The sequence below is a fragment of the Antedon bifida genome, chromosome 3 (genome assembly GCF_963402885.1).
Source record: "Antedon bifida chromosome 3, ecAntBifi1.1, whole genome shotgun sequence".
Lineage (NCBI taxonomy): Eukaryota > Metazoa > Echinodermata > Crinoidea > Comatulida > Antedonidae > Antedon > Antedon bifida.
In genome coordinates this window covers 2,864,984-2,888,328 of record NC_136228.1, presented here as the reverse complement: position 1 = coordinate 2,888,328, position 23,345 = coordinate 2,864,984, and the positions used below count along the sequence as shown (strand labels likewise).

The 23,345-nt window shown below is 34.4% G+C and overlaps 3 protein-coding genes across 3 annotated transcripts; all 3 read right to left on the bottom strand.

Annotated features, from left to right (window-relative positions):
• Positions 1–1,211: 1,211 nt before the first annotated feature.
• LOC144837375 (uncharacterized) lies at positions 1,212–15,614 on the bottom strand. The gene is made up of 16 exons (XM_078692448.1): positions 15,219–15,614; positions 14,935–14,986; positions 14,314–14,494; positions 13,446–13,499; positions 11,938–12,127; positions 11,630–11,760; positions 11,231–11,476; positions 9,767–10,937; positions 7,976–9,595; positions 7,825–7,865; positions 5,153–5,209; positions 4,719–4,841; positions 4,165–4,247; positions 3,809–3,936; positions 3,500–3,623; positions 1,212–3,269 (listed from the first exon to the last, which is right to left on the bottom strand). The coding sequence occupies exons 1-16, from the start codon at positions 15,528–15,530 to the stop codon at positions 3,166–3,168; spliced, it is 4,617 nt and encodes a 1,538-aa protein (XP_078548574.1). The 5' UTR covers positions 15,531–15,614; the 3' UTR covers positions 1,212–3,165.
• Positions 15,615–16,412: 798 nt separating this feature from the next.
• LOC144838761 (S-crystallin SL11-like) lies at positions 16,413–19,953 on the bottom strand. Its single transcript, XM_078694233.1, has 5 exons — positions 19,630–19,953; positions 18,124–18,219; positions 17,755–17,867; positions 17,136–17,243; positions 16,413–16,733 (listed from the first exon to the last, which is right to left on the bottom strand). Exons 1-5 carry the CDS (start codon positions 19,766–19,768, stop codon positions 16,566–16,568), a joined length of 624 nt encoding a protein of 207 aa, XP_078550359.1. The 5' UTR covers positions 19,769–19,953; the 3' UTR covers positions 16,413–16,565.
• A 422-nt stretch (positions 19,954–20,375) lies between these two features.
• Positions 20,376–23,090, bottom strand: LOC144837374 (S-crystallin SL11-like). Its single transcript, XM_078692447.1, has 4 exons — positions 22,926–23,090; positions 21,781–21,876; positions 20,763–20,812; positions 20,376–20,580 (listed from the first exon to the last, which is right to left on the bottom strand). Exons 1-4 carry the CDS (start codon positions 23,059–23,061, stop codon positions 20,416–20,418), a joined length of 447 nt encoding a protein of 148 aa, XP_078548573.1. The 5' UTR covers positions 23,062–23,090; the 3' UTR covers positions 20,376–20,415.
• Positions 23,091–23,345: the final 255 nt, after the last annotated feature.

The window sequence follows — 23,345 nt, the reverse complement described above, 5'->3', positions numbered from 1 at the left end:
GTAAACAATTTTTTCGGAGGCAACTACAAATAAAAATTTAATAATTACTACATACAATTTTATTTTTAAGCGGTGCAAATATAGCAAAATATCAAATTTATTTTTAATCAAATTGAAAGCACATATCGTATATATAAAAATATAATATTCATCAATTTCAGTAAAATATTATATATTACAAATGTGTACAAAATAAAATTTCTGAACTGAAAATTATGGAAAAAAAAATGAATTTAGTGTCAATCTACAGGTTTATGGGAAACAAAATCTTTACCAAACTATTTATTATATATAGCTTTTCGTATGAACACATCCTTAAGCGCTACACTATCAAACTTTATGTGACAAAAAAATGTGATATGCCCACGGACATGATGTCATATCACTACCATATTTGGGCACATTACACTGTCTAGTTTGAGACAGAGCTTTAGAGAAATATCACCTTGGAGTAGGCCTACCTAATCTAAGATCTATGGATAAACTTGAATTAGGAAAAAATCAAATGTGAAAACACACTACAGTAAACGACTTAATCGTCTTGAAGGCACGTGTCTACGCAAGTACATATCCGACTCAAAAGGTAAGCCTGTTATCAAATATTATCCGGTTTGTAAGGAGAGATTTAATTTGATAAAATCATTATTATGAATATTAATATTTGATTGGTTTTATGATACTTAAACAAACCATACGTTTATAGATCCTGTCTATAGAAAGAGAGTTAATGTCAGTTATTATTATTATAATTATCTGATTGGCTTTATATGGTATATAAAGTATAAATCCTGGTATTACTTCAAACTGGGGGATAAGTGTTTGTAAGGTTCAATGACACGTTGTAGATCCTTGTAATAAAGTATTTAAATCCTAACTACCTGTTAACAAATTTGATCTTTATTTGATAAGAGAGTATAGACACGAACCAGTTCGTAGGACCAGGGAAGAGTTAAATAACATAATTTAACTCTTCCTTGGTAGGACGTGCTTCAAAATAGAGACAAGCAGTGAAAGCTCCAATAAATACGCCTAATTTATGACAATGTTTGGCAAATCCTACGTAACCAGCAGGCCAATTATTTCCATATACTTTGTTTGTAGGCATAAATCTATCTTCTCTTCAGCGACTTACTCTAGGACTAAAAGGGGGTGGGTGGAGGACTATCTAGAGATCGAGATGAATCTTTTCTCTAATTTTAAGTTTGTTCCTGTTTGTTTTTTTAAATAGGGGCCTAAAATGTGTAAATTGCTAAACATAATGTTGTATCTGTTAGCATTTGATTTGCTTATATTGAAAGGGGTCCAGGTTGGGTGTCAATGCACCTTGACCATGTCTACACAACTGTTCCTAAACGGTTACAATTATAGAAAATATTTTAAATATAGAAACTGAATCTTAATGTTTTACAAAAAGAATGGTGATATTACGATAGATTGATGTGATTGTGATATACAGCTGATATACAGCTGAGCTACATTCTCCCGTAAAATAGTCCCAATTTTATCCGCCTACATTTAATTCTAGAACTAAAAAATAATATCTTTACACATGATCAATAAGAAATACATACAATACAATAGATATTATTCTTATTGATTATGACGTCATTCGATTGAACTATAGGATAAAAACTTTTTTAATATATTGTTTTCTGTTGGAAAATATATATATATATATATATATCTTTAAAAATTTATCGTCGATCGTTAATGAATAATTGTGTTTTCTGAAAGCTCTGTTTTAATTACAAAAATACAAGGTGTCATCTTTACAGCAGAATGTTGAACATCAAGGCATCATAAATGGCACTTAAGCAAAGAAGAAAATGCTCTGAAGTGCGAGGTAGTGTTATTTTGTAAACATTTTGTGGTTGTGAGTGGTTTCTACCAATACAGCCGTCCAATAATATGAAAGATAGTAGGTTGCGGTAGAATAGTATCGATCCATACTTGCTTCTTCCCTGTTCAAATGACTTATGTTCACGCAATGGTATAGCTTCTGGGCAAATGAGAACACTGCCGAACACCAAGTTTAGCGTTGAAACAAATATCAATAATATACACGAAGGATTCATGATTTCCGAAAGGTTGGAACCTCTTGCAAATTATATGTAGTTTGTTTATTTTCACAAAATTGTTTCTCTTTTCTTCGCCCTCTTTTCATTTTCACAGAGATCTACAGCAACCAATCTACAAATCACAGCAATTCAGGGTTCTCCTGCCAAAACATTGATACAGTCATAACCATGGACCTCCATGGTCATAACCTTCCGGATCCAATGAGGTGCTCTGAGCCATGTGAGCATTGCAGTAACACCATCAGAGTTTTCCTTTGAATTGGTTTCTCTGAGCAACAAGCACTATTGTACATAACACTGTATTCTTTCATGTTTTATCATAAGACAACTAATTTGTTCTAAATAGAATATCAACTGAGCCATGCTATTGAAGTCCTGACATATCCTGACATATCCAGACAATTCATCCATCTGAAGTGTTAGAGACTGGGATCACTGCTTTGTTCTTCATCTTTCCATCACAACTCCAACTATCAATGTTTCTGAGTCAAGTGAAGGGTGTTTTATGGGTTACACCTTTTCACACCTAGTGTAACCAGAAATGTGATATATAATGTACTAACATGTTGAAAACTGGAACATGCAAGTATTGTTGTAAGCCGAATTCTCAACGTGGGACCTGGCCAACCAGAAATGTGGTACCTGTGCTGAAATGTCCTGTAAGTTGTATTCAGTTGTCGCATATTGAAGCGCAGTGTAAGCCATTTTCTGATGTCTGCTAACTGATCTCATGAGATACCTGGCCCAACCAGAAATGTGCACGTATTGAAGTGGGCAGTATATTCTGAAGTTCATTCAAGGTATCTGATCTGATGCAGTATTTGACACCTGGTTCAACCAGAAATGTGAACATACTGAAGTGGGCAGTATGTTGTATTCTGATATTCAATCACGTTATCTGATCTTGTGACACTTCATGGACCAATCAGAAATGTGCACATACTTTACTGTTAGTAAACTGTATTCTGGTATTATGGAAAAGCATCTGATCTCATGACATATTTGAGACCCGGCACACTCAAATACGTGCATACTCAAATACATGCACACTGAAGCTGTATCCCACTTAAGTATTCGATGATCAAGACTAGGATTTAGCACAACCAGCAATGTGCTCAACATAGCTAGGTGTTAGTAGTTCTGACCCACGTAAGCACTGTTGTACACTGTATTTTGACGTCAAGGTCATATCTAGAGGAAAGAAAAAAAAACGGCTGGTATTATATTTCATATCAGCATAATATTTCAATATGCTTTGTCAACAGCATTTAGATGTTAGAACCCTACTTTGTTTTAACACCATATGACCAACTTCTATTCAGGGGACATAACTATTTAGAGATTTACAGGTGGAAAGACCCTTTAGCCAGATCAAATGTAATATTGAATTTATGCATCACTATTAGTACTTGTGGTTTTACCTGTTGTTGTCCACTTATCAGTAGCTATATACATGACAGCAGGAATACAGTATTGTGCTATACCTAAGGCATCTGGATCATTAGAGTTTATCATCCATACTGGGAACATGACACGGCTAAAAAACTAATTAGGAAGAAAAACAAACAAATTTACAAAATAAATAAATTGTTATACTGACAAAATTTCACGCAGGCGAGGGCAAACACAATTATTAGAAGTGCATTTTCTTATGTTGCGTAGGTTGCATTATGTCGCGTTGCTAGTGGGAACAAAGCTTTACTAACCTATCTACAAATTGCTACACGTACCTGAGGATATCCAATGAATTTATCCAATGTTTTTAGTTCTTCCTTTGTAATTAAATAAACACATCCTTCAACTGAACTTTCAGGGTTTGCTTCAATGTTGGCAAAAACACCAGCTTCACTATCTGAACCTAAACGAACAATGTAAAATAAATAAATATTCTAGATTTTTAATTTAATTCATGTTAAAAAATAACCCTTTTATGAAGGAGCATCAAATACCAGATAATACCATAGCCCGTAAGACACCAATCGGTGTTGTGATAACACAATTGATACACAATTCTGCCATAAAAAAATGTTTATAAAGTTTATACAGGTTTTTAAAAAATAGAAGTATAATGCAAATTAATATTTACCTTTCTTATTGAACTTTATTTGAAATCCAAATAATAGTCCCCATAGACGCTGCACATCTTTTCTTCCTATGTACAGTGACACTCTAACAATTTACAATAAGATTTTTTTAGTAAAGATGATGTACAGAAGAGAAAACTAATTGATTGGGGTTAGGAAATGCAATGCAAAAAGGATACAAATCGTACGATAAATAAGAATTAAGAAAACAAATTTTTATATAGATTTTATGAACTTTATAACCGGAAATAATATCAACTGCTTGCTGATTCGAATAAAGCCTTACTTAGTTGTACTGTGAGTAGAACCACTACTACTAAAGGGACACTTGTTTGACCTAACAAAGTGTTCTGTGGTTAAACAAGGGGTTGGTTAAAATGTATTTTCTCTTCTTGCTCATTTCACGGGAAGGTGTCCCCTAACAGGGATGTCCCCTGAATAGGGGTATCCAAATGAAGGAGATCTACTGTACTGTATTTGTACTTACAGTGTTTAATTTTAATTGGATTAACAAAAATGAACCTAACACTCATCACTGTTCTTCCTATTTACTCACCTATTTTTGTTCATATTTTCTCCATATGAAAAGTAGTACACATGACCTGGTGGTGGCCGGGCATTAATACGAAAACAAACAGGCGGTATTGGAGCAACTAAAGGCACTTCTTCAACCTTTGACCTGAAGGAATAACAAAAAGACTGTTTGTATTCTGGTTTGCCCACTCTGACGATGTAATTTTACCAAAACATTCAGTACAATTATGCCCAGGTTAGGCAAACCTGGCTCCCTGATGCAAAAGTACTTTGAAGTACAGTAGTAACATTATCAATATGTTTGGCTCTTCATTCTTTTACATACATACAATCTAATATTTAAGAATTATTCAAGCTGCTGTTTCCACTATTTAGTAGTAGAGTAACAGTGTTTAAAAATGAGGTACATTTTCATATTAAAAATGGTCGATTTGTTTGTATAATCTTCTACTGTACCTTGTTTTTGATAGCTGTTTACTACTTGCTACAACAGACAACGTATTTGGCTCGTCTCTGTGAGTAAAGAAAAGAGTTTTTAATTTATACAAAAAAAGAGATAAATTTGCATATTTTACATAATTTAAAACATTACACAATTGAATTTGAATGTTGTGTAAATCCTATTGTTTACCTTTTATATCTTGTCCACATTGTGACGGTACATCATAAACGCATCCTTGAATATATCTGGCATTATGCTATTTACTTTGAACCGCGAGAATGATTTAAATTAAAAGCTAATATGGAAGAGTGTTGCTTGATATAAATAATGTACATTGGAACCGAAAAGTACTGTATTGCAGTCAAAACACATTTGCTGCCAAGCAAACTGTAAAATGATATGTAATCTTAGACAGCTAAACTTCTCCAATACTGGTTATAAAAACTTAGTCCACTTTCACTGGATACTTTTTCAAGATGCTTTACTGTATATAGTCTGCTTTGATAGATGCTTTGTATATAATAAAAGTATAGTTAACGTCTTTCACAAGAACTTGCGTCCACTTTCAATGGATAATTTTTAGATAGATATAATAAAGTAGTATTGAGGTCTTATGAAAAGACTGGACCCAAGATAATCTGGCCTACTGATAGCCTGCTATAATGTTGTATGGTCAATACTGATGACATATAAAGGTCATTTAAAAGACAATAAGTCACTCAAATAGATAAGAACAAACTATATGACATTAAGTTAAATTGTTATGGTTATATGAGCTAAATACAACAATGAAAAGGTACAGTAATGTACTGGATAAACATCTTATATTTATATAATTTGCTCAAATCATCAAATCAGTGTACACATCTTAAAGGTCATGAATAGAAGATTACGACAAAATGTTTCACAATTTGAGACCAAAACAAAGACTGACTCCTGACTTTCATATTCCGAATAAAAATATTGTCAATTGCCAAAAGTATAGCAAGTTAATTTCTGCACAAGGAATAATATTTATATCTTTCATTTCACATTTCTTTCAGTACTGGAAGAACTGTTTGTGATTGAACTTTCTTTTTCATTTTCATTATCTAGCATTTTTCTATCCAATGAATAGACATTATCTAATTAGTCAATACATGATGACCTCTCTGTGACCTGATCGGTCTAAAAAACATTTTTGGCAACAAACGACTAATGGGGAAACAACATAACTCAACGTTTAACCAATTTGGCGTTATGGTAGTGCTAATATTCTATACGTTGCCATTGGAGTAAAAATAAGCTAGAAAAAAAGAATCATACAAAAAGGTCTACAGGTATTTTAAAATTCAATCAAAATTGATACTCACAAGTCAACACATCCTAGAATAAAACAAAATTCTAATCCCAATAAAAATAATTAATTGCTTTCTGAAAATTTCACAACTAAAAAAAAAACAAACTTAGGAATAAGAAATCAACAACCTCAAAATATGAATACCATCGATAAAATCATGAGATAAACTCGAATCGTCTTCTTATTATGAATACACGACTAGAATAATCCATTATTAATTGAGGGTATGTATTTAAAAAAACCCATAGTACTGTACTGTAATTCAAATGGAAAACCAACCACCTGTTCGAAATAGACAGATTAGAACGGTACTTCTAATTACGGACTATTCTACTTATTCTACAGTCAAAGATTCTTATTTTGAGTTTAAAATCGAACAGCTTGTGATAATTTATTGCTTCAGCAACTAACTGCTCTTTATGCAGCTTTTGTGACTCCATGGGGCAATCAATCCATGCTAAAGTCCATCAGTAATTATTCTTTCTAATAATGGAATATTCTAATTGTTTACGCATCATTATTTTTTCTTCTCCTTCAGTTATATTTGTCAAACAGCAGGTGGTAATGTTTCCTGTTGTTTTTGCTGCATTTTTTTTGTTGGCTTAAACGATATGAACTTTTAAGTCACATCTAACATCACCTGCACTGAATTTGGGCTAATCATTTAAACTAAGAGTCATTTACAACGTTGAGCTATCTGGACAAAATAAAGCTCAGTACATTTACACTAAAATGCCAAAATATAGGAACAATGTGAAAACACAGCAATTGTACACACGACTTGTGTGATAAATTAACTGTCAAACTTTACACGCTTCATTGCACATGTTGACCAAATCATCCTCACTTCAAGAGCTGGATTGATTTGTGCATTTATAACTACAATAAATATTTCTGGTAATTTATCAAGGTTTCCAGCCAAAGTAAAAATACTCCTTCCATAAACTTATTACTACCTAAATATGTACATGATTAATATACAGTATAAACACTCTTGAAAAATAAAATACACTTATTGATTAAAGTATTTAGGTATGTCAATATTTACGTCTTGGCTGTCATAAAACATTAACTTTTGAGTAAACATCAATGGACTGGTTGTTATTACACGAAAAACATAAATGTAAAACACAATGTGTAATAGTTCTTCGGTAACTATTTATCTTATGTAAACTGGAAAGCTTACTAAAAAAAGAATATATATTTATATATATCATACTACTAATAAAATATGAATATAAAATAGTATGAGCAATGCCTTTAGTCTAAAAATAAAGGTCGTTACAAAATAAAATGTTCGGCTCTGAATTTTAAGTATTGGCATTTTAAAAATTGCTTTGTACTCACCCACCATTTAATGAAGTGCATAAATTATTTACATTGACTTGCTACAAATCAAAAGAAATTTAAAATGATTAATAAGTTGTGTAAGAGAATAAATCAGTAAAGAAAACAATATGAGGAAATAGTGCACAAAATATAAAACAAAAATCCTCACCGAGATTGAGTCTTCGAACTCTGTATTTGCAGATAGAGTACTCTCTTTGGACTCGGTGCAATTTCCAACAACATTGTCTAACAGTGAGTGATGATCTGTCTGTTGAACTATCTGGCTTTTACACAAAACACTCTTTAAATTCTCATTATGAAAATGGCCATTAACTATGTTCACAAAAGACATATCTTCTCGACTAGCGACATTATTGTTGTACTGGTTCCTATACATCATTACAAGATCATTGGCAACATCTGTCATCTGCAAATCTTCTCTTGGACTCCAACATTCTTTTGAAGATGCCATCACTTCAAGACTTTTCTGAGAGCGTGATGTATTTGATCCACTGTACCCGCTGTCAATCCTGGCGCATGACTGGAAATCTTGTGAAATTTTAGAACTTGGGCATACACAAGTGTCCTCATCAAGACCACATATGCCACAAAATAAAACACTATCATCAATTTCTGGTATATCATCGTATTCTATATCTATATCAGACATGATGTCTTGAGTAGAAAGAGTACCGATAAACTTTTTATCAGATTCATTTACTGGTTCTGACAAACTAGTTTGTTTGGTAGTATCAGACTGTTTTGAATTCCAGTTACTTTGATCACTATAATCTTGGTTAGGATTACCATTATGTTCTTGAGTTCCACCATCAGGTCTTTGAGAACCATCAGTGCCACCATCAGGTCTTTCAGAACCATCAGTGCCACCATTAGGTCTTTCAGAACCATCAGTGGCACCATTAGGTCTTTCAGAACCATCATTAGGTCTTTGGAAATCATCAGTGCCACCATTAGGTGTTTGTGAATCTGTACCACCAGGGCTGTTTGAATCGTTGCCACTATTATGGTCGTTAGAACTATTACCAGGTTCTTGCAAACCAGAACCACCACTGGATCCTGGTGAATCATCATCATTTTTGTCGTCTTCACTTCTGTCATCTTTATCATTTGCATTTTCGGCTTCTTCTTTTTCCTCATCATCCTCTTCCAGTTCCTCCTCTTTATTTTTGTTAACACTATCAGAAATCTGTTCAACATCTTTTGTGAAGAGATCTGCAGAAAATGTGTTGGAATCAGTTGGAATGTCTGAAGCTTCACTATTGCAATTTTCTCCTGAAAGCTCATCTAAAACAGTTCCTTTATTAGCACACGGCACACCTACTTTATATTCTATTGATTCTGGAATCACAAATTGCACATTTTTTACATGATGTCTATTTGACCCTTTCACACTATTAGGAGATGTTTTATCATTATTCTGATTCACAAATTTAAACTGAATATTGTTATTACTGGAACTTTGTTCTTGAAATTCATTTGATTGAAAAGTATCCAACGATTTTTCATATTTCACTTCTGGTAAACATTCATATATATTACCATTTTTATCCTTAATCTCTTCATCAACCACATTACTTTCTTTTAAAGGTATGCTGGTTTCAATTTTAGAAGGAATAAACATAGAATTGCTTGTTTTGGTATCTTCCAAAATAAGATCATCAATTAAACTTTCATTTGAATATAGTGCACTTTCATTATTGGAATTATTCTCTGAATTGGAGTCTTTGAACTCGATGTTGGGATTCTCCACCAAATTGGAGTCTTTGATCTCATTTTTGTAATTCTCAACAAAATTGGAATCTTTGATTTCATTATTTGAATTCTCCATCGAATTAGAATCTTTGATCTCATTGTTGGAATCCTCCACCAAATTGGAATCTTTGATTTTATTATTTGAATTCTCCATCGAATTAGACTCTTTGATCTCATCATCTTTAACATCATTGTTGTTATTTGTTGTGGATCCATCTATTACTAACTCTCTTATAGTACTATTCAGTTCTTCAGTGGCTTTTAGTTCAGTTTTGTTACATTTTGTACTTGGCTCTGGACTTAAAACAGTGTCGCCAGTTACGATATTTTGGGAATTATTTTCAGTATTAATGAGTGTAACAGATTTAGTTTTGTTTCCATTTATATCATTTGACTCTTTGTTAGTTGATGTGATTTGGTCTTCCAAATTATTTTCATTACTACCTTCAACAAGCAGACTTGTTCTAGCCTGGCAAATGTCTTCTAATGATACATTAACCCGATTTGTAATGTCTACTTTTATCTCTATAGATGGAGTGTTTGGTATTTCTGATTTATCTGTTACTGATTGTCTAACATTGTTATCATCACTCTCTTTTAAGAAGTTGTCTGTGACATCCTTCAAAATATTTGAAGATACTTCTTCAACAAATGACATCATCTCAGATTTCTTGGACGTCTCTACAGCCTCATTAATGACAGGGTCTGCTATTTCAGGATTGTTGTTATCTTTAGTAAACTTATCATCCAAAGATAAATCACTGTCATCATTTTCTGGTAATGGGGTTCCTTCTTCCTCCTCTTTCAGAAGCTTCTCCAAATGTTCCTTTGCTACTGCTTCAAGAATATTTGGCTGGTCTGGTGCTGTCGCAGTTCTTTCACCATAAACATCAAACGCTTCATCATCAAAGAAGTTTTGTTGTTCTGATGGCATTTGTACTCTCTCAAGACGGTTTCCACTCCAAACAAGTTCACTGAAGATGTTTTCGCCCGTTGCTTTTGAGGTTTTTAAAATTGATTTTTGAGTGGTAAATGAAACTTTGTCTTTGATTGGTTTTCGTCGATTTTTACCCTTTGTCAAAGCAGAATCAATCATGCCCGCAGCACCATCCATGAGTACATCACTGAAGCTAGATCTACTTTCACCAGCTGATCTATCCAGAAGCTTTGAAAGAGTTTTTTTGTTCGGTGAATGGATTGACATATACTGCATCAGATTTTCTTCCATTTCAAGGTCTGTTGGGATGGATATCAGGTCTAAAAATTGGTTGTATTCATTGCTGCTACTGATGTTGTCACTCACATCACTTTGAACTATCTTGTCCAATTCGGAGAGCGAATCATTGATTTCTGTTTGACTGTAAATAAATAAACTGCAGTTAATCCACTGACAATTATATACTTAAGTGGGTCTTTCAATACACAATAATTACATCTACTTTCTGTGCACTTTATTGCAAAAGTAAGGGGTTACTCCGATGTACTGGTCCATTTTAGCTGATGAGGACAGATGAACAAGCGCTATTTGGTGGCAGCTATAAGACACGAAGGGACCCTTTGTGGAGAAGGTAGTTTCTGTAAGTCTTTCCCTGTGCGCTATTTAGCCCAGGCTATTTATTTACCTAACATATAAACTAGATATTGCTCTTACAAAGTAAATCCATTGAAGTCATCCTGCCGGTCTTCAGACAAATTTGAAGCGATTGATGTCTGATGAACTGACTCTCTTGTTTCTGGTCGCTCGGTAAATACTTCAGGTGGAAGCATATCCAGAAGTTGCTGCTTGCGCATTTGCAACTGGAGTTGGGTTGGACTTTGGGGCTTTCTTTCAGGTTGGATGCCAGCACATTGATCTAATCCTGGTCCTGCTGGTGTGAATGCATGAAGTGGTTTAAGTCTGCAAAAGAACCAGCACATACTTATTTAGTTTTGATAATACTGTACCTTCATCATTTTAACAAGATACTACTGGGTATTATTATTAACCTTCTCAAGTTAATTTGATAACAGACCCGTGTAGAATTTGTAGAATTATACAATAGTAACACACCTTGCTTTGCGTAATCGGCCACTGTGTTTATTTCTGACAATGTCTCTCTCAGCTGCTAAGGACTTTGATACAACACTTATAGCATTTGCAGTTTGCATTTTTAAATCAAAGTCTGGTGCTGGACATCTTTCCTATAGTAGAAAACAAATAAATTTAAGCGAACAAAAATTCTAGTATGAAGTGAGGTTTAACTTGCTCTACAGTAGGTTGAGTTCATATAGAGAATAAAAGAGTGGTCTCATAGTGATCTTAAAATGTCTTTACTTGGTACTGGGTCTTTAATTAGAGGTAAACCTGTATATACATACTGGTAATGGTTCTGAACTATCTGCATGCTTGAATGGATAGTGAACTTGTTGGTTAGGGTAGACACAGGATGACTGAATTGCAGTGGCAGATGGCACTATTCTTGGTTTCCTCTCAGGAGTGTTTGAAGACGGCCAAAACTTGTTACCCATTGACCAGAGGTTTGGTGGACCAGTGATAAAGCTTGGGTTCCTGAATGAACAAAAAGAAGTATTTAGTATTTTTCTTGGAAAGTACATACTGTAGGGTTTTTTCAACACATTATTGTTTGGTACAAGTAGAAGGAATGTCCAAAAATCATTACACAATTGAAATTTGGTTTTATTTTTTACTTTCTCAAAGTTTATTAGTAAATCTACAAGCAGATTACTGTTAAACACAGAACTGCCAAACACAGAAATGTTGTATAAACACAGAGATGTTGACCTCAGAGATGTTGAACTCAGAGCTGTTGAACTCAGAACTGTTGAACATAAAACTGCTGAACACAGAACTGTTGAACACAGAACTGTTGAACACAGAACTGTTGGAATGACAGCAAGACATTGACAGTATCAAATGAGACATAATGAACAAAATGTAATTGAGAAAGAAAATTAGTGGATTGGTTGTCAATAAGTGTAATTATTTGAAAAAGGAAAAGTACAAAGATACAGTATAGTACATCAATTCCACAAAAAAGACTTGTCTTTTAATGGAAAGAACAACAAACACAGACATCTTTTCCTTAAAGAAGATGTAATCGGTTACATGATACGTTCAGGCTATGCTAAGTGCATGCTCTACAGTAACTAGTGAATTAATGAGGTACATTCATTTAATTAAAAGAAAAAGATACAATTATGAGATATTATGTTAAATGGTTTTCAAGCAATTTCAAAAGTTTAGTAATATTACACAGACTAACAAATTACAACATTTTAGGAGCTTTTGGCAATATCAGAACTTATCAGCAGTACTTGAAAAAGCTAGGAAGGAAGTTAAATGCGAACAAAGTTGGTAGCCAGTATGGTCTACACAAATCCCCTAATTTAATGTATGTAGTGTTAGCTATAAAGCTCTGTCTACACTATCAAACTAGTGTGATATGATGTCATTGTGTCCATATATGACCATTTTTTTGTCACATAAAATTTGATAGTGTAGACCGAGCTCTTAAAGTTCAGTATTACAAATTAGTACTATAGATGTTGTGACAGATTTCATTTCCCATTTCTGTCACAGTTACCAAATTCTGAAATTGGCACTAGTTGATTGTGAATATGCCAGTCCCATATTGTTTTGTGCAAATAAACTTTGATTAGTAAAGTTATTATCTGTTTATAATACAATAAAAATATAAAATACATTGTTATATATAATGTTATCACATGCATGTTTTTTAGTATCGCTACAGTAATATTCAATTTTCACAGAAAACAACACCACAGTAGTTTTAGTACCATATTAATAAATAAACACACTGCAAACCCAGAGTTAGAACAGAATCTTGACAAGAGCTTAAACTGACTGATGCATCCAATTGCCACGGTTACCACCATGTGGTCGTCCGCTCCTGGTAGACCTGTAGGTGAATTAACGGATGAAGTGCTAATTTTAAATTTCAATCAATTTGATGTCTTTTAAATCAATTTAAATTTCAGCCAGCTTATAATGCGTTATCAACAATACAGCTATTTCTACTGTATGTATTGACAGTGTGCTAGATCAAGAGCCCATCAAGAGCAGTTGTTCACATGAAGGCCTAATTTGCAAGCTTACGACCAATTTTAACCTTGACTTGTTTGCACATGCAATAAAAAATCTAGTGATAAAAGATGAGTTAACCAAAACCCCACACCAACATTTTGGAAGGAGCTCACAGCGAACCGTATAATGTAGAATTCAATCGCCAATAGTAAGGTAATAAAATAATAAACAAACACTACAAAACACAAACAGCAATTTATGCCACTCAGCAGTTTAATGCCAAACCTCACAATGAAAGGTTTAGTGGGCTTATACCAATGAAAAGAGGGGAGGCGGTGCACCTGTAAAATGCCTCCACATTCATAGAGAATACAGGTACCTCAAGATCTGGCTTACTCGCATCAGTCCCTCCAACGTTTTTAGACTTTTTCGACATATTTTAATGCCTGTTTTTTCCTCTGGGCACTGCTCAGTGTCCCCATAAGCTCAGGGGCCCCTGGGTTTAGCCAGTGAACGTTCATATCCATTACGCCACTGTACCATACACCGACATTTCACAACATTCGAGTTGCCAAAACTTTTCCTTGATAAACAAAGCGGTTTGGCGAGTATAACTGAATCTTAATAACCATTTTCCCCTTCACTAATTATTTTGTGGGTAGAAATATAAACAATAAACATCTTCGTACTTATGGGTGTAAAATGAATAGAAGTCGAATGGAGTTGTCCTTGATGAACATCTAGATGCAAGCTTTGGTGTGCGTGAGCGCCGTAGTTGACTGGATTGGTTTCTAGACATTGTCTGCTCCCTCCTCATTGGTCGGGCAGATGTGTGATGACTGCTGGCTGGTGATTCTTGAGGATCTAAATCTGAGAAATATTGTAAAGGTGATAAACTTAACCCTTTCACTGCGTGTACCGGCATTACCCTATTTAGCCTTTCATATTTTGTTCTTAAATAAATATTACGCACATAGTTGTGACTAATGCTGCACAGTGATAGGGTTATTATAAATCAGATTTTATATTGGTTTTAAACAACCACATGTACTCAGATGTAACGCAAAGACGTAAGTGCAATGCAATTTGACCAATCATGATGCGATGGATCATCGTTCATTCATGTCACGCATGTTTAAAATATGTTGCAATTTATTTTTGTGGTCACAAACCTTTAAATTATAGGAAAAGTAATGATTACCGGAAATTATTAAAATGTGTGTTTAATGGTTTAAGATTTCTGTGATGGTAAGAATGACAAGTGTCTGTTCATGTGAATAACTATTAGCATCTTCAGTGTTTATACTTACCGACGACAATTTTATCTGGTGACACGGTATTGACACTAAGAAATGGTGATGCCTATTAAAGAAAAATATTTTTAGAAACAGAAAGCAAAAACAAATTTAAATTGAAAAATGTCTTTATTTCTAGCTGTGATATTTATTGACACAGTTTTTTTATGTACTTTTAAGCATACCATGGAGCAAAGAATATTATTATTCTTTACTCCATGAGCATACCTAGTTTAAAGCAGCATCATGATTCATAACTTCTTAAAAAGCCTTAAACATAAATAATTTTATAATCCTACCTCCCAAGGTCGTCGACGCCTGGCCCTTGATCGAATAACGGTTCTGTCATTCTGAAAAGTGTCTTCATTCGACTGAATATCTTGTTCTTCTTTCACTGGAGGTCTTGGTTGCAAGACAGCTTTCCTACTGCTAGGCCTAAGGTTAGACCGATGCCCACCCGAATTAACCCGCTTCCTGGAGGGGGAAGACCTACCATTGCTGCGTTGCGATTTCTTGCGACTGGGCCTAACTGGTGATACCTCTTTCCAAGAAACTTTATTAACACTTACACCGGACCCAGAGTATGTTGGGATATCCTGAACGGCAGCCATTGTATTTTACGGTTTGATTTTTAGATTAACATTCATTATTATATTGTCTGGAATGTTGTTTGTCTTTTTCTAAAACCAGACACAAACAAATACAAAGTCAGGCATGACAAACTTTACTAAGCAATCAATCAGCAACAAGTGCATGCTTCAATAACGATGTCTGACGTGCTTAATATCAATCCGCATTTATAATGATAAATAAAAAAAGAACAAAGTAGAATTGAGGATATAAACAATTCTATTTAAAATATTTAAAAAAATCAAGTAGGCCTATAAAATAATAGTATCTCTATTATTAAAATTACTAGACAAACAATATTCACTTACTTAATGAAGTCTACTTTATTTCGGTTTAAGCGGATGCTTAGTTTGTCTTGTGTTGTAAACCGGTCGGTACGGTAACTAAGTACTGTACTCAACGCCAAACAAATACCTTTACTACAAGGGGGCGCTATAACACATTTCATATACAGCATACGCGCGTAAGTTGAATTTTTAATTTCATGATTAAAATAATAATTATAGCCATTTCAGGTTTGTTTCCAATCAAAAGGTTAACTTTAAACCCTTTGCTAAATTAAAAGTTTAAGCTATTGATTATAATAATTATTCGTTTTTGGACAAATTATTATTTTTTATAAATAAATAAATAAATATTGACTCTGGGCTGCATGGAAATCATTTTCTCATAACGACTAGCGGATATTTTTAATCTTTAATAACAAATATCACGTAGATGACGACGATGGTGATATGATGATGATGATGATGATGATGCAATACGAATCTAACAAATCACAATCGCATCATCACAAAATAACATCATCCAAATCCGACAAATATAAGAAAAACGAAATCTAACAAAAAACCAAACAAACAAGAAAAGCTTTAATTTGATTTATTCAATTGAATCATTAAAATATCGATCGATATACTGTAAAATACCCAACTTTTTTATGACGATGCTAAGTTACGAAATAACAGTATTATTATTGTTGCGCACAACGATCTCATACTAGTATTCAACAAGTTTTTTCAATATATTGTCTTAGGCCTGGTCTCAACCCACTTTGCAATCTTCTCATCGGCTCCTACACGCTCCAGCAAGCCATTCAGTAGGGGATATTTATCAAGGACATTTGGCTCCACAGCTTTTACATTATCTGCAAATGTGGTGAAAAATGCGATGTCGGCCAATGTTAACTGTAATGAAAAATAAATGATCAATATTACAGTTACGTGATGGCGCTAGTTACTCTTCGTTATCAGAGCCATATATATATGGCTCTGTTCGTTATCAGAGACATGCGGCCCTGTTCGTTATGCGTGATTGATTTCAGAATGACGTAATGTATAGCGGTATAAAATAATACGTAGCAAGCAGGGTACGCATTGTTATTGTTGGTAATCGGTAGATTGGTGATTTGTACTTTTTAGTTTGTGCGCATAGAGATAATAGAGTTTGCCCCAGTGCTCCGGAGCTGCTGATATAAAACAGAAGAGACCAGTAATTCCAATATGTGTTCTCTTCTAATATGATACTGTATAACTATCATTCCTAATTATCATTCCAAGTTTTCAACAAACATAAAAAACCCAACTTACACCTTTTCCAACGAAGTAGCCATTGCCGCCATTGTTTTGTTTTAAACTCGCTTCCATGGCAACACCGTAGATTTCAACTTTATCCAAAACGTTTTTCAATGTTTCTGCCTATAAAATTAATTATTCATATTTATATCTTGAAAGATGTATTATTACCCCAAAAACATGAAGATCAATAAAATCAGAATTTGAAGGCAATTTTGTAGTTTTAATAAAAATTAATTACTTCCGAAGAAACAAACCGTTTATGATATATCCTTAAAAAAAGCGATTTATTTATAGATTATTAAAAAAAAAACCAAAACTAATTTCTTGGTTTATTATTTTCGCTATGAACTGCAGGCCTGGAACGCAACCACCGTCGCCGGGTCAAAATAGAGCAAACTCACACTCTTTCTCTCACAGTTTTCTCGTTTTACTGAATGGGCAGAGCCATACCCCCTCCGGACATATAAAACAAATAGTGTTAATGGTGTGAGGATCGATTGTCAGACGATCGGGCCCATGGATGATCGGGCCCATTCCAACTCGTTTTACTGAATCAGCAGAGCCTAGCCCCTTCGAACATATCATACAAATAGTGTTGGTGACAGAATCAAGTTACTGATGGTCCTCCTACCTTTGCGTCCTCCTTTGCTAACAGATACTTATAGAACAAATCCATAATATCAGTTAAAGCATTGGTTATAGTGTCAACCTGTGTGTTTTCCTTATTGTTTTTACCATATAGATCTAAATTAGCAAAACATAATGTAAGAAAAGACAAAATCATTTTATTAACCACAACCGATATTTGAATAGTCGTAATCATTTTCGATTATTGAAATTTTAAAAGTCCTTCGTTAATATTTTTGTTACAATACAATATGACGAAAATAATCACTCATCATCAATGTCAATATTACTCCGCTGATCGTCATTATCTTCAACAATTCCTTCACCATCACTATCAATGTATAATGTAATGCAACATAAAACACTTACTTACTAAATTCACGGGCTAAGTAATTTGCGATAGCAGCTGACATTGATATGGATGTCCCATCAGAGAGTGTTAGGAACGGTAGTACTCCGAATGGCGTACCTTATAAATGAAAGAAGAAATGTATTGCGTCAATAATCATTTGATTTTATCTAAGTAGTAATATAAAACTTTCTTCCTACTTTTGGACGCAACGCAATGACGTAACTGCATTGCAAGTAATTTGACCAATCACGACGTTATGTACCATTCGTAGGGTCGCTTCTGATTGGTCAACTCACTTGAGTTTCCCCTACGTCATTGTTTATAACCACAGGTAAAAATGTTTTAATGGGGCCATGATATTAAATATGTTGCTTTCTAAAATAAATAATATTAGGCCTAGCTATTATGCTTTTAAAACGACCGCTTTTCTGCTATTTTTCCGAGGCTAAAAAAGACGATTCTATCGTTAGTAAAATACAAAACAGATTAAGAAAATTGTCATTTTTATGGTGATTTTTTCCATTGTTGCCACTGAAGTGACATGTGCGTTAACATCAAACTATGTTGAGATAGTTCATCTAGATAAATAATAATGAGACGATCGTGAGATTACACTAGACCAATTTACACAGACGAGCGGTAACGCTAATAAAAATATAGAATCTATGTTATTCCTTGTGACCATTTATTACACAATGCGCGGAGTGGACAGGCGGTTTCTGCTCAGGATAGATACAGATTCTACGCGGGACAAGCTACGCGGCTTTCCGCTTACCGTTACCGCTCGTCTGTGTAAATTGTCCTTAACACAACATTAGTAGGCCTATTAGCATAATACTCAGGCGTAGGCCTATCATTTTTTGTCGGAATTTATTCTACCAGAAAAAGCAGTAAAAAGATAATAAAATAATAAGGTAAATGTAGGCCTACATTGTAATAGCAAAGCCTAGATTAAATAACAAGGTCAGTGTCACCACTTTTATTGTTTCCTTTTAGAATGTTTTTGTGGTACAAGGCTACAAACAATTATAGGAAAGAATTCTTGATTCGCTGTAAGCCACCAGCCAGTCATTCTTAAGCAAATTAAATAAAATCAGTATTAACCTTTTGACATTCTCAACGGGTCACATTTAATGGGTGTGGATGAGGGGTGACGGCTCAAACCCCCAACAGACTCGAACTACGTGTGTATGTAATAGTACGATTTTCAGAGTGGAATTGGAGGGCTAAACCTTGAAACTTGCGACACGTACAGCGGACACCCGGAAAACCATGGGAGTGTTCACATATGTATAATTTCAATTAAATATGAAATTAACGCTTTACAGAACGCTCAATAATTTAGGTCATGGAGGGCCCACAATAAATACAGAGATACATAGGCCTACATGTCTATATTAATTGTATATCATTTTGCTACAAACATTATTTATAAATGGAGCAAAATTCACATGTATCATACAATATTATCTTAACGTACCTAGGTTAATAATAATAGTAATCTCAGACTGTATTTCATATACTTACTGCCTTTAACCTGCGCCCAATCCTCGGACCAGGCACTTTCAACCCGTATGTCTTCATATTGAACGCCTGCAACTGCAAATAATAGCCTAGCATTCTCCGCTCGACCTCTTCCAGCAAAGTAAGTGAGTTTATAAGACATGTTGAGAAATCAGTTGCTAATTAACAACGGTAGTGAATGGTACAATGATTGCAACAACTGAATAGACGGATGACTAGGCCAGCACAGATCTATATAGTAAACTGTGCGCGAACAATAAATGACGTAGCGTTTTGGAAAATGCCCGGATGTATCGATTTTAATGATTATAGAAACTCAATAAGCAAACCATGGTTAATCATTGTATTTATAGGCTACTTATGAGAATGGAGTGAGAAGTATAAGTTTCCTTTCTGGTCATTTGCGTCGTACACTCATGTTATGAGTCGTAAAATAGTTCGATTTATATAACAAACCAAGACCGATACTCGTTGAACTTCAAACTATATATTTATGATTGCAATGAATAAATAAAAATACACTTCAGATATAATGAATTCGTGCACAATGATTGGAATCGAGAAGAATAAAACAATCGAAATACTTACAATTACACCTAAAAGCTGGATATAGGCCTATTTTGAAATAAAAGCTAGGCCTATTAGGGCCTATCAGAAAAAAATAGTGCGCTCTATGTGAAATATCTATCAATAGGCCTATAACCTACTGTAAAATAGGCCTATATATTAAATAAATAAGGTAAATTACACACATAATATGACGATATTATAATATATAATTCAAGGTGTTTAAAATTGAGTCTTAGGCCTGGTCTCAACCCACTTTGCAATCTTCTCATTGGCGCCTACGCGTACCATCAAGTCCTTCAGTAGCGGAAGGTTGTCAAGAGCAGTTGGTTCCACAAGCGTTATATTTGAAAATGCGTTGAAAAATGCGATGTCCGCTAACGTCATCTATAAATAATAAGAAAATCAATTCTTTTTAATTCTAATGAATAAAATCTGTGTAGGTACTAACACTGGCCGTCTTTCGTGTCCCTGAAACACTACATCCCCGATTTCTAATCTAATTTAATCTAATTCCTTTAAAATAATCAATAATTACAGACTTATTAATAAAAAAAAACATAACTTACACTTTTCCCAACCAGATAGCCTTGGCCGCCGTTGTTTTGTTCAAAATTAGCTTCAATAGCGGCTCATAACTTGCAACTCTAGCCATGAAAGCTTTTGTTTTTGCTTCCGCCTATCTTTAAAAACAATACAAAACACTATATAAGCTAAGTTGTCGTTAACAAACTACTTATTTCAATGTTTTTGAAAATAAAAGTAAAAAGACGACTTGTCTAAAACAAATTATTGTTCACATTACAGTATCAAACTAGAGGAGAAATCCACAGCATCGCTGACAATTAATGTAGGCCTAAAGATTTTGAAAGAATGATGTCAATAAGATAGGCCTACGATGTACAGTAGTCACGGAGCTAATTAATTAATAGGCGGATCCAAAGTTAGAGTCCTTTTTTCCTCTGGGTCCATTAGGCACCAGGAGCCTAAATCTGTTTGACGTAAATTGTACCGCAGTGTGTAATATGAAATAAAGCACATGGCTAAATGGTTAATTGTTTATTTTCTCTTTCAGTAGCAGAACAGGGTTTTTAAAAATATAGATTATTTAGAAGGCAACATCTAGGTATCATAGGCGAAATATGTGTCCGGATGTACAGTCTTCTGACACGAAACATTTCCGCAGTTTCTTGTTGCATGATCGGATCTCCGATACTTCTGGTAATATTAATACATTTGATTATATAATAATAAAAGTGTCGATACAAGCCTATTGTACCTTAGCTGCGCCCGCTTCCTCTATAAACGCGTACGTGTATACCAATTCCATAATATCAGCTAAAGCACCAGTTACGGTGTCAATATGTGTGTTTTCTATATTGTTTTTACCATATAGGGCCTAGTTCTAAAATGAATAAACACAATTATAAGTAATAAAAGAAATGAAATCATTTCCGCGCCATTGTTACCCTTTTACAGTTATCAACATTGCCTCTATCAAAAGTTCTTCAACTTAATTGTACTTATTATTTTTAATTCAAGCTGATCGTGAAATTAAAAAATAGCCTAACCCATTTTGCGACTTACTAAATTCACGGGCCAAGTAATTGGCGATAGCACCCGACATTGATATTGATGTCCCATCATCGAAGGTCAAGTTTGGTACTACTCCGAATGGCGTACCTGATGGTAAAAAAGATGGCTCGTCAATATGATCATTTAGAAAATGAAATAGTGCATTTTCGATATATATTTCATAGGATGATTTATGAACAAACACTATTTTTTATTTCCTTCTGGTAAAAAATCAGAACCCAGTCAGCTGCAGCTTGGGTAAAGAACTGTACGAAAACAGAACCCAGTCAGCTGCAGCTGAATAGGTAAAGAACTGTAAGGAAACAGAACCCATTTAGCTGCAGCTTAGGTAAAGAACTGTAATTAAACAGAACCCTGTCAGCTGCAGCTTACTAGGTAAAGAACTGTAATAAACCAGAAAACAGTCAGCTGCAGCTTACTAGACAAAGAACTGTAAGGAAATAGTACCCAATCAGCTGCAGCTTACTAGGTAAAAAACTGTAAAACCAAAAACCCAGTCAGCTGCAGCTTACTAGGTAAAGAACTGTAAGGAAACAGTACCCAGTCAGCTGCAGCTTACTAGGTAAAGAACTGTAATAAACCAGAAAACAGTCAGCTGCAGCTTACTAGGTCAAAAACTGTAAAACCAAAAACCCAGTCAGCTGCAGCTTACTAGGTCAAAAACTGTAAAACCAAAAACCCAGTCAGCTGCAGCTTACTAGGTAAAGAACTGTAAGGAAACAGTACCCAATCAGCTGCATGCTTACTAGGTAAAGAACTGTAATAAACCAGAAAACAGTCAGCTGTAACCTACTAGGTAAAGAACTGTAAAACCGAAAACCCAGTCAGCTGCAGCTTACTAGGTAAAGAACTGTAAGGAAACAGTACCCAGTTAGCTGCAGTTTACTAGGTAAAGAACTGTAAGAAACCAGAAAACAGTCAACTGTAACTTACTAGGTAAAGAACTGTAAGGAAACAGAAAGCAGCGGCAGCTTCTTTACTATAATATTTAACATGACGCTTCATTTTTACAAGTTATCTTTTTAGAAGCTTCATAGAAGGTACGATGTAGGGTAAATATAAAAAGGGCAACCTTGCCTACTTTCTGAGTCCTTAAGAATCGATTCCTGCGATTACTAGTCTAGATTAATACTTACTGGCTTTAATCCACTCCCTCCACTCACTCTTCTCAATCCGTTTGTCTTCATATTTGACGTCTGCAACAGCGAATAATAACCTGGAAATCTCCGCACGACCTCTTGAGTTAAAGTAAGTGAGTGTAAACTTAGACATAGTCAGAATAGTTTAGTTATTTTAAGGGTAGTGAATGGTACGACTGATTGCAACTGAATAGACCGATGGATAGGCCTTCACACTGATTTATATAATTGTCTTATGCTCACAAATTACATATTTTTAGAAGAATCTCGAATGTAGATAATAATCGATTCAGTAACTCAATTTAGCGGGTTAATCATTAATGTCTTGATAGGCTACTCAGTGCAATTTACTGGCATCACTGATGGCAATTTATTATATAATAGATTGGATGGAGAGTCCAAACCCAGTCATTAGTT